The sequence below is a fragment of the Mesoplodon mirus genome (genome assembly GCF_964341445.2).
Source record: "Mesoplodon mirus genome assembly, chromosome: 3".
NCBI classification, from domain to species: domain Eukaryota; kingdom Metazoa; phylum Chordata; class Mammalia; order Artiodactyla; family Ziphiidae; genus Mesoplodon; species Mesoplodon mirus.
The window spans coordinates 150,111,834-150,123,669 of record NC_138978.1 but is presented as its reverse complement, the minus strand read 5'-3'; the positions used below and the strand labels follow the sequence as shown (position 1 = coordinate 150,123,669).

The window sequence follows — 11,836 nt, the reverse complement described above, 5'->3', positions numbered from 1 at the left end:
GAAATGCCCAGGGGTGGACCCTGGACCACAAATACCTTTCCTACCAGCTTGTCATTGATGACCGCGGGTCCTAGAGAGTCATTCCCTTGTGTTAAGGCATTGATCTTTTTAAAGGTCAAATATGTCTGGAGAGATAACCCATTAAATTGCATGGCAAGTTGAAAGGAGGTTTTATGTGGGGGAGAAAGTGGGTGAGGTGTTTCCATGCATCCTAAGGGAAGGCTGATTGTGCAGGCCTTCACGGAGCAGAAGGCATAGTTAATGCCAGATGTCTGGTGGAGGGAGTCTGGAACTGCAGAGGAAGGCACCACAGAGAGAAAAGAGAAGCTGAAAGGGGATAGGGAGGGTGTATTGGAGTTTAAACAATATATTGAGAATTTTGCCTAACTGTTACCAGTGTTTTTAACATGTTTTATAGTTTCTGAGGGTCTTTCACATATATTATTAATTATAATTTGATTCACACAACATCCTGCAAGGAGGTATTATTATCCACATTTTAAAGATAAAGAAATTGAGGCTAAGAAACTGGGCTAAAGGTTAAGCCTACCCTGGGACCTACAGTTTTTGAGCAGTGTAGCCAGGACCCCAACCTAGGCCTTCTGACTTCACATTTCTTCAGAATGTGTCCCCAGGATTTTAGCAGTAAATATTTAGATGCATTTAGGTTAGGTAGTAAAAATTTAAGGAAAACTGGTTTAGATGCATGCAAATATTTGGTTTTGTTATGTAAATCTACCTAAAACCAAATAATTATAATTCCCTAGTTCAGCCAAACCTATCTCCTAATAGATTGTAGTGCCTTGAGGTAACCTGTTTTTTGGCACTTTTATAATTGTGAACAATTAGTGCTCATGTGAATGTTAGATGGATGGATGAGGCCTTTTTTTTCCATCCCTAAAAACAGGAATGGTTATTTGACTTAATTGCTGATAAACAAAATGTTGCATTATATTTACATCTTAGCAAGGTATTTAGGTTCTGTCTGCCAGCCTGTGTTTTATTTTCTTGACTAGTGATAGTTCTCTATTTTGGTATCAGAGACCTCTCCTGGTCCGTATCTTGCCTCTTTATTGAGAAACTCAATGCCAAAGTATGGCTACCGTTGTACTGGCTGCTTTGCTTATATGTAAGATGGTGCAGTGCCTCATTTTTGTAACTGTAGTACTATATAAATGTTTAAATTGATTAAATGACCTAAAAGAAGCAGGCAGGAACTAATGTCGTGCTTTTATAACTAAATTAGGGGCTGTCTAAAGTATGCCAACACTTAATTTTTTTTTCATCCCTTTTTTGTTTTTTATATTTACATCTTTTATATTTTTATTTATATAGGTGATGGGTCAGGTGTTGTTTGCTTAGGTTATATTAAAATTCTCTTTTTTAAATGGTTGGCCACTTTGGATCATTACCTTATAATTTGCGTTATATTTTAAGAGATCATAAAGATAGCTCAGAGCTTCTCTGGAATTATCTACCCCTGATCGTAGAGGCTCTCAATCATACAGATCGGGGGTAAAGTTCTTCAGGGTCTGTTAAGAAAACAGTTGTTCTTTGAAGTATCCCAGACTTTTTCTTTTAAACAACAGATGTAGCACTTTTTTTCTTCTTTCCTTCTAGCACATTCTTATATTTTTCTTAGTATTCTTTTTAGCGTTTGGCTTTTTCATTGTCTTTCCCTCCATCGAGTTTCAAAGAATCTTATTTCATTTCAGAGGTATTTAATAAGTAGAGTTTTCTTCTGTGGGTTATTGTTCCTTGCAGGAAAAGGTGATGCCAAATCAAGTAAAAAGAGTTGTATGCCTTTGTCACGTAGGCGTTTGCTGAGGGAGACTAGTGTATGTGTCTATGAGCAAGGGAAGGAGAGAGAAAGGAGACTCTTTGTCTTTAGGAGAGTTTTACAAGCAGCACCCTGGGGCCTTAGATTCTCACTGCTATTCATCAGATACATAAAGAATTGGCCTTGGTGATCTCAAGAGTTCTCTCTGGATTAGAAATTTTGTGATTCAATGAACTGAGATAGGAAGATGCGATCATTTATTTGGGGACCCAGGAGTAGATGATGAGGCCTTGGTTGATTCCAGGCCAAGGTCAACATTCAGCCCTACTGGAGAATAGTACAGGCACTAGGAGAAGCTGGTACCAGGTTATGTTAATGTTCTGGACCAAGATTCAGAAGACCTGGGGATCACATCCTGCCTCTGTCCCTGTATCATTTACAGAACACTTTAATATGTATTCATTTGCTCCTGGTACATGCCCTTAAGATTTGGGAAGATACCTGAAACAGTTTGTGAACAATATAGGACAGTATATATATAACAAGGGCCAGATTACGTGGTAGACTCGAAAAGCTGCAGCTAAGATGTGAGTGGAGCCATAGTTAGTATGGGCTTGGAGTAGTTCTAAGTGGAAGAGGGAGGACTAGCATTGGGCTATGAAAGAGCGTAGGATTTGAGTGGATGGGGTGAAAAGATTCTCGGTAGGAAGACATACCAGTTAGAAGGAATCTAGCATGTTTCGGGTATGGTAAGATGACCGTCTTGTTTTGAACAAAGGGAGGCCTATGTAGTGGGGCTGGGGTGGCCACAGCAGTCAGGGAACCTAAGGATTAACATAACACGAGTTTCTAGAGACTCCTGCTTTTCTTATCTCACTTTTGGGCCTTTTAACTACACAACTGGCATGTTTTGTTGTTTTGTTCAGTCAGGGGGATGATTCTTTCGTTCTTCCACCGTTTTTAGTGACTTTAACATAGATTCACTTCTCTTTGCCGTAGATCACCACTGAGCATTTAACAAGAGATCCTACTCAGTGCTTCCTGAATGGAGGTGAGATGAAGGTAGAACAACTATTTCAAGAATCTGGCAACAGAAGATCTGATACTTTTCAGTCAGATGGCATCAACGACTCTGAAAAATGCTCTCCTACAGTTTCTCAGGGTAAAAGTTCAGATCGTGTGAATACAGTAAAATCCAGCAGTTCATCCAAAGCATCCAAAGTGTTGCCTCTGACTCCAGAACAAGCACTGAAGCAGTATAAACACCACCTCACTGCTTATGAGAAGCTGGAAATCATCAATTATCCAGAAATTTACTTTGTGGGTCCAAATGCCAAAAAAAGACATGGAGTTATCGGTGGTCCCAATAATGGGGGTTATGATGATGCAGATGGGGCCTACATTCACGTGCCTCGAGACCATCTAGCTTATCGATATGAGGTGCTGAAAATTATTGGCAAGGGCAGTTTTGGGCAGGTAGCCCGGGTCTATGATCACAAACTTCGACAGTACGTGGCCCTGAAGATGGTACGCAATGAAAAGCACCTCCATCGCCAAGCAGCCGAGGAGATCCGGATTTTGGAGCATCTTAAAAAGCGGGATAAAACCGGTAGCATGAACGTTATCCATATGCTGGAAAGTTTCACGTTCCGGAACCATGTTTGCATGGCCTTTGAGTTACTGAGCGTAGACCTTTATGAGCTCATGAAAAAAAACAAGTTCCAGGGTTTTAGTATCCAGTTGGTTCGCAAGTTTGCTCAATCCATCTTGCAATCCTTGGATGCTCTCCACAGAAACAAGATCATTCACTGTGACCTGAAGCCAGAAAACATTCTCCTGAAACACTATGGGCACAGTGCGACTAAGGTCATTGACTTTGGGTCCAGCTGTTTTGAGTACCGGAAGCTTGACACCTATATCCAGTCTCGGTTCTACAGAGCTCCAGAGATCATCTTAGGAAGCCGCTACAGCACGTCCATTGACATGTGGAGTTTTGGCTGCATCCTTGCAGAACTTTTAACAGGACATCCTCTCTTCCCTGGAGAGGATGAAGGAGACCAGCTGGCCTGTATGATGGAGCTTCTAGGGATGCCACCACCAAAACTCCTGGAGCAATCCAAACGTGCCAAGTACTTTATTAACTCCAGGGGCCTACCTCGCTACTGTTTTGTGACCAGTCGGGCAGATGGGAGGGTTGTGTTTGTGGGAGGTCGTTCACGGAGGGGTAAGAAGCGGGGTCCCCCAGGCAGCAAAGACTGGCGGACAGCACTGAAGGGGTGTGATGATTACTTCTTCATAGACTTTTTGAAAAGGTGTCTTACCTGGGACCCCTCTGCCCGCCTGACCCCAGCTCAAGCACTAAGACACCCTTGGATTAGCAAGTCTGTGCCCAGACCTCTCACCACTGAAAAGGTGTCAGGCAAAAGGGTAGTAAACCCTGCAAATGCTTTCCAGGGCCTGGGTTGCAAGCTGCCTCCAATTGTACGAATAGCCAATAAGCTTAAAGCTAACTTAATGTCAGAAACCAGTGGTGGTATACCTCTGTGCACTGTATTGCCAAAACTGATTAGCTAATGGACAGCTGGTGTGCTCAGAGATGATATGTAGGTATTTTTAATCATCTTGCAAACCTGAAAATGGAAAAAAAGAAACAACACCAAGCCCATTAATGGATATGTTTTTGGTAGACTAGATATCTTTTTTTAACAAGGCAAAGCATTTTTATATGACTGTAAAAGAACTCTTGAAGGGCTAATTACCTAACCAGCTTGTATTGGCCATCCTGGGATACATAGTAAAAGACTTTTTATAAGTCAGTGCATCTTTTGTTATTATTGTCAGGTGTTCACCAACCTGTGTATTATTCTGTGGGTTTAAATCCTTTTCTCTCAAGGTAGACGATATACCAGAAAGTATATCCTGAACGTTCACTTCTAGTCTCCCTCGGCATCTGTTCCAGAGGCTTAATTTGGGACATGGCCGTAGTTATAGATGAGACTGAAAACTAGATCTGCCGCGCACTCCAGACCCCACATGTGTATAGGATGCCTTAAAGAAGCTCACATGTAGAGGAAGAGAATTACATTAAAACCCCTTGTTTAAAAAACAGAGCAAAATCCTCAAAAAGAAAGAAGTTCAGACTTGAGGTGAAAATCAATAAGCAAATCTCCTGACATGATAATATTTACTGGGTGCTTATTAAATGTCAGGTTATTCGATCTTGACAGCAATCTTACAAGTGTTAGAAATCAGGGCTCAGAGAAGCCTGGTAATGGGCTCAAATACACCTTTGCTCCAACACCCTGGGGAGCTGGCTTTTGAGCCCAGATGGCTCAGTCTTCAAAGTCCAGGTTCAACCCACATGTAACACTCCCTCTGCTGGTGGCTGTGTGTGCGGGTCGGGTGGGGGGTTCACACCGATTCTTCCTGCTGACACAACCTAATCTGGCCCACCTACTCTTCAGAAAGGTGAGGGGACTGAAGCCTCCAGAACAAACAGGCTGCCCCAGGGCCCTTCCGGGGCCGGACATGCTGCCCAATCCGTAAAAGAGCCCAGAATCACCACAGCAGAGGCAGTGATCAAAGCGCCTTGCGAATTTTAACCTTCATTTCCTCGACGTCCTTTCACTGGCTAAAACTGAAGTCTTTAAAACTCAGTATTTGCCAGGTCAACCCTCCACTTCGCTCTTTCCACATCATGTCCCTAAAACAATTCCCCCATCAGCCTTGTCCCATCCTACCACCAAAGAGCAGGAGACAGACCCACCGCCCGGCCCCCAGCCCACACCATGCCTTCCATACCAGCAGGAGAACATGTGGCTGCCCAGGAGAGTGCTGGTGAGTAAAGGGAGGTCAGCCTTTTTGACGCAGTACTTCAAAGCACGCAAGAAGCATCTCTGCAACAGTTCGTCCATTTGCTCTGCAAGGAGAAGACAAGAACCACATCTTTCCTGAGGGCCGCAGAAGGCCCGCGCAGCACAAGATAAGTCCCCGCACGGTGACATCCGTACCTCACCCCTCAGCTCTGAAGGAGCCCATTCCCAGGCACCAAAGCTCCCAGACTCTCTAGAACACTGAGCCTTTACAGAGGTCTGACCCCACAGAGGGGGTCAGGCCACAAAGTCCCACCCAGACAGGCGCAGATGCTTCTCTGATAGAGAAGTCAGAGCCAGAAGAAAACTAAGAGGGCCGTGTAGCTGGGAACAGTCCAAATAGCAGAGCCGACGCGTATCCAGGGAAAAGCGACATATGCGCAAGACTCCCAGGTAAGATGGCAAAGGGCTGTGGCACCACCCTCACCAAAACTAAGGCCTTTCCCTGCCCCTCCCGGAGCCGTGGCGCTGCTCTGGGCGGAAGCAGAGCCGAGCGCTTCAGTCCCTACACTGAGAGGCGAGCGCCCTGCTCCTGCCAGAGCTGTACCTGGAAGGGTCTTGCTGTCCGTGGGCTCTGGGCTCAGGCCCCCGACACTGGGGTCTTCTGTAGCTTCCGACGGGGACTTCTCCCCACACCTCTGCTGAACCTCCCCCTCCTCCTCCTCTCCCGCCAGGGTCAGGCGCCTCATGTCTCCCTGCAAGGTGGTGTCTGCCTGGACAGACCCCTTCTCTTCACTGAGATCTGGGGGATCCAGGGCCAGTGGAGCAATGGATGGTGGAGAGGACTTGTCTCCAGATCGCCTGCAAAAGCCTCATGTCAGAAACACTGAGCAGCAGCCACAACACTCTCCAGCCCCGGTCAGGGGGTCAGCAGGGGTCCAGAGAGAGTAAGACCCACAGGCAGGGGTGTCCAGGAGAGGCCAGAGAACCTGGGTGTGCCTCTCAACTCTGTTTCCAATTCTGGGCCCAGAGAAGTCCCATGCCTCAGTTTCCTCATCTTTGAAATGGGGAGAGTAATTCTTGCCTCCTCCTTAACCCAAACAGAAATTCAGGGACAGAGAAAAATTAAAGACAACATAGTTAAAGTGGAGCTCCCCTTCCAAAGTATTCCCTTCATAGAAATTAAAAATAAAACCATTTTGAATTAAATAACCAAATGAAGATTGCAAACGCATCTGTAGTACCAGGTTGGTGAAATACAAACCCAAGGTTGAGCGTATGGAACAAATTACAAACACCTGGACTGCTCAAGACTGCTCAAGACTGCTTCTGTGTTAAATCAGAATGCAATCTAAAATAGATAAATGACAAGGACCAACTGTATAGCACAGGGAACTATATTCAATACCTTGTAATAACCTTTAATGGAAAAGAATCCGAGAAAAAACATATATGTATATATCTACATCTAGAATCACTAGATATACTAATGGTCACTAGAATCACTTGGCTGTACACCTGAAACTAACACAACACTGTACATCAACTATACCTCAACTGAAAAAAAAGAATGCAATCTAACCTGCAGAGTAGAGATTACAATGGCTTTATGCCACTAAGCCTTATGAAGACAGGAAAAAAAGGGATGCCACATAGCAGAGCGGTAAAAACAAAAAGCTTTATGTTAACTAAGATTATGCAAGTCAAACAAAGTTTTACTAACAGCCGCAGCAAGGCTTATTAAGTATGGCTACTAGTGAGGCCAGAGCGTATGTTTAGGCTATTCTGATCGGGTAAATACCGTAAGTGTTTTCAAAGGGTGGGAGGACGGGAGACTGAGGCAGCCACTGAGAAAACAATTTAGACAACAGGACCTTAACTGCCCAGACTAACAGTCAGAAAACAAGGTGCTGGGAGTACGTGAGTAAGCAGCCCTCAGATGCCTGCTGAAACCCACACTGATGAGGCTGTACCTCCAGCAAAGCAGGGCTTGGCCAATATTTGTAAAATAAGTAACTCCAAGACTGACTCAAAACGTAAGGGTAAATCTATACCAACAGGCCACACAACACTTGGCCAGAAGACCAGGTATACTGCTTTCGAGAAAAGCACTACTTACTATTTTGGTTAAATGACAAGAAAATAACCAGAAAATAAACTCACATACAGCTCCAGAGAGCAACCGTCACAGTGAGAAAGTGCAAGTTCTGTAATGAGGAGGAGATCCTAAATGTGGAACTTGAACAACAGGAAAGTCATCAGGTTGTCACCCTGGTGCCTGAGGACCTACTCTACTTTGATTTGGATTCAGATGTGAGAATTCCCGAGCACTCATCATGGGGTCAGAAAATGCCTAAATGTACACGGCAGAAAAGGCTAGATCGACCAGTGCCATAAAAATAAAGAATATCACTGTACTGAGAGGCAGAGAAGACAATCCCTAAGGCCTTCTTCCAGCCCTAGGATTCTATAATTCACCTAGAAAATAAAGTTCTCGGTAATTTCTTTTCTAAACAGGCCAAAAAAAAATCTTTTCTCCACATTTTGCAAGGAAATTAATGTCTAGGGTCAGCAACTTGACTAAGGACACAGCAGGGATCAAAACTCTCGCTTCTCAATCCAGGCCCTGTGCTCCCTCCGCCCACCCAGCTCCCTATAAAACAGAAAAAGCATGGAACCCACCACAAGTGGTCCTGGTAGGTGTGGAGCACAGAGAAGCCCCTTCCCTTCACACCTGAGGTCAGCATCTCGGCTGTGGACATGGCAGCAACTCCGATGGCAACGGGGGCTCTGAGAAGGAGGAGGTCAGAGACGAGGGTCAGGGAAAGTCTTCCAGGAGGGCACATGTCAGGACCAGGTTTCTACACATGTGTTCAAAGCACCACGGTTGCAAATCTGAAGCATCCACTTGTATCACAGAGCTAAAACTCGGTGCAGTCTCAATCTTATTCAAATTACCTACACATATGACTTTCAAAAATTCCTTGACCAAATATTCCCTTCTGTGTAAGTAACTCCTCTACTGATGTTATCATTCTTATATTCTTATTATGAACCAAACCCAGGCAGGACTCAGAAGGATATTTAAAGTTCCCTTTCTTTAATTTCAAAAAATAAATTATCTCCCCTATCTTAAAAAAAGGCATAGCCATCCTATATGGAAATTCAGAAGGGAGGCCATTCATATGCCATAAATTAGGCTGAGGGATGCCAGAGGGAAGAGAGAAGAGAGATACAGTGGTACCAACGAAAGGTTCCTTCTGAGTGGGTTCTTTATAACAGGGCTTGCTCTGTATATCATCTATCTAAGAACTGGATGTGTCCAAAATATCAGAAACAACCACATTTACAATAACTACAAAAAACTTCCAAAGCCCAAATGGGAAATCTCTGTCAGCCCACTGTTACTCAGCAATGCTCACACATTGCCTGTAAGGATCGGTGTCCAGCTGGCTAACAGGAGGGGAATATACAAGCCTGGCAACGTTGCCTGGACCCAAGGGAGACGATTCAAGGGCAGATTTCCCAACACCTGAACTTCAAAAAAAACGTTTGCTAATCCGGTGGCTCCACTTCCTGTGCCCATGGGTCAGTTCCTGCCACAGAATCTTTGAATTTGGCTTCTTTCCCAGTTCCTAAAAGACGGGTCTTTGTCTTCCACCCTTGGAATCGTCAATGGCTCAAGAACTTCGGTCTCGAACCTGTCTTGTAGTTTTCGTAAACTCCCTTGTACCCTCACCCCCTTCCATAAACCACCTAGGATTCATTCCCACATACATTCTAAATGCCAAACTCAGAGGCCAAATACACATTTATGTAGTTTTCTCCGATCTTGGATAGAATACTCGGGGGAAAAAAACAATAATTTCACCATTCTTTTCAACTTCAAGTTTTGCTACAGGTAAACAAGGAAGGAAACATTTCTAGGTGCTTGGTTCCCAAAGGTTCAAGGAAAATGGGAGAATATAAGCAACAAAAATAAGATCTTTAAACACTGACCCCTCCCATGCCTACCATGTTTCCCTCTCAAAGAAGCAATGAGTAAAATAATAAGATGTCATTTTTCATTCAGGATGATACAAATGAAAATGACCCATCATATCCAATGTCGGTGAGCATGTAAGGAAACAGGCTCCATATACCCTGTAGGTAGGAGGGAAAACTGACACAGCATTTTTATAGGGCAACAGAACATATGCACGATCTTCAGCCAAACAGTTCTGCTCCCTAGTATCTACTTTAGAAAAATATTGGCACTAGTGTCCCTAGAGGCCTCAGGAAGATCTTGTTTGTGATAGAGACGAAGTAGAGGCAACCACAATGTCCACTAGAAGAGGACTTTTCCCATCACCCCACAGTGGGTAAAAAGATTCAGCTTATCTGTGCTTGCTGACATGGAACATGTCCCCACTACCTGAAGTGAAAAAGTAATAGGGATAAAGTTTGTTCATTTGTATTTTTAAACATACACACCCCAAACCATACATTTTATATGCACGTGTATATATGCATTGAAGAAGGCTGACAAGGACATGCATCAGAATAATGGTTACTTCTAGGAGAAAAGGATTATGGGGTGAGAGGGTTTCGATTTTTCAGAACTGTTCATACCATTACTTCCTAATTTATTTTAAAAAAGAGACACTGTGGTGATGGCTGAACAACCCTGTAAATATACTAAAAAAAAATCACTGAATCGTACATTTGAAACAGGTGAATTTTATAGTATGAAAACTATATCTCAATAAATCTATTAAAAATAATTAAAAGATGAGGATGATGATGTGGATGTTCGACAAAAATAATGTTGAAGTCATGCAAGGCAGGAAAGACCAAGAAAATGTCACAGAGAGGAGACTAAGAAGACATGACAACTAAATGCAATGTGGTACCCTGGACTGGATTCTTGAACACAAAAAAAGAGAAAAAAGACATCGTGGGAAAACTGGGGAAATATGCATAAAGTCTGTAATAGTGTCAAAAGGACTGAACCAATGTTAATTCCTTAGTGTTGATAACTGTACTGTGGTTATACAAGATGTTATCATTACAGGAAGCTGGGTAAGGAGTATTTCAGGACTCTGTACTATACTTGCAACTCTTCTGTAAATCTAAGAAAAAAAGTTTTAAAGGAGAAAAAAAACAAATAAATTTTAAAAAGGAAGAAGCAGCAGCAGGAGCAAATACCCTTGGCCCAGATGTATGGACACCCCACAGGCTCACTGCCATTCCCCACTCTCTGATTGCTCAGGAAGAATATGTTTTTTCTTTTAATCCTTTATCCATATGCTGTGAAGTTGTCATTCCCACCCCTCCCAAGTTTTCCCTAAGTTTTTTCCCCACAGGCACAGCTGACTGGCACAGTTCCTGTTCCCCACCAAGGCAATGGCACAGAGGTCACCCTTCTGTACCCGAGGCAGACCAGCAGGGGGCACCACTAGCCCTGGCAGCATCAAATCTGCAGGAAACAAAAGCATCGCAACTAACTCCACAGTTTACTGCGTCATTTACTCACTTGCTCAACAAACATACATTTGTTAAGCATCAACTACATTATTCATAGTGAAAATAAAAAGTGGCAAACTGAGGATCAGACCTTTTCCTTCTGGGAGACTAGTGGTCAAACTGAAGCACCAAGCTGAGGGTCCACTTCCATGATCTATCTTATTCTGGTTTCCTAAATTCAGTTTATTAATCTAAAGTATAGCATATGGCAGTTCACAGAGCACTTTCATGTCACTTATCTTATTTAAGCCTTACAGCAGGGTCAGAGAGCTTATGGAAGCAGCCAAGTAAGAGATGCAACAGACATGAGGGAAGAATTCTATTTTTCAATCATATGAATGCACAAAATGGGTACATTTATTAAAGTAGTTGGCCTTTACTAAGTAGGTTTCAGCCACTATCCAGAATATAGGAAAATACTCTTACCTGCTCCCCCCACCAGTTTTTCAAGCACCAGGGGCCATGTTGTAAATGTTGCTAGAAGATCAGGATAAGACCACAGGGTGTACACTGTCCAAGAAGAGAGCCAGAAAACACTTACTGCCCAAAAGTCAACCCCCTGGGGAATGGCAAAGCCAAACACTGAGGCCACATTAATCAACATGTAGAAAAGAAACTCAAGTCAAAACTAGAGAGAAGGTTGTAAGGGGATGCCCAAAGAAGCTGCATTCTTTTTTTTTTATTAGGTTACCCCAAGTTTGTGAAGCGGTTTATATGTTATATGCTATTTACTTGAGAA

At 43.4% G+C, this 11,836-nt stretch overlaps 2 protein-coding genes across 2 annotated transcripts; one reads left to right on the top strand and one right to left on the bottom strand.

The window, feature by feature from the left end:
- Positions 1-2,705: 2,705 nt before the first annotated feature.
- On the top strand, positions 2,706-4,354 carry LOC309800705 (dual specificity tyrosine-phosphorylation-regulated kinase 3; the record flags this gene model as incomplete). The annotated part of the gene is made up of 1 exon (XM_082615016.1): positions 2,706-4,354. The coding sequence occupies exon 1, from the start codon at positions 2,837-2,839 to the stop codon at positions 4,352-4,354; it is 1,518 nt and encodes a 505-aa protein (XP_082471142.1). The 5' UTR covers positions 2,706-2,836.
- On the bottom strand, positions 4,272-11,589 carry LOC309800706 (eukaryotic translation initiation factor 2D-like). Its single transcript, XM_082615017.1, has 5 exons — positions 11,524-11,589; positions 8,275-8,382; positions 6,200-6,453; positions 5,582-5,699; positions 4,272-4,410 (listed from the first exon to the last, which is right to left on the bottom strand). Exons 2-5 carry the CDS (start codon positions 8,352-8,354, stop codon positions 4,398-4,400), a joined length of 465 nt encoding a protein of 154 aa, XP_082471143.1. The 5' UTR covers positions 8,355-8,382; positions 11,524-11,589; the 3' UTR covers positions 4,272-4,397.
- Positions 11,590-11,836: the final 247 nt, after the last annotated feature.

Excerpts from the sequence above, each read along its gene's own strand:
- LOC309800706 (XM_082615017.1), bottom strand. The coding sequence starts at position 8,354 with ATGTCCACAGCCGAGATGCTGACCTCAGGTGTGAAGGGAAGGGGCTTC. Across the intron at positions 6,454-8,274 it reads ACCTACCAGGACCACTTGTG|GCGATCTGGAGACAAGTCCT; the intron begins GTGGGTTCCATG and ends AGGCTTTTGCAG. Across the intron at positions 5,700-6,199 it reads GGACAGCAAGACCCTTCCAG|AGCAAATGGACGAACTGTTG; the intron begins GTACAGCTCTGG and ends TTCTCCTTGCAG.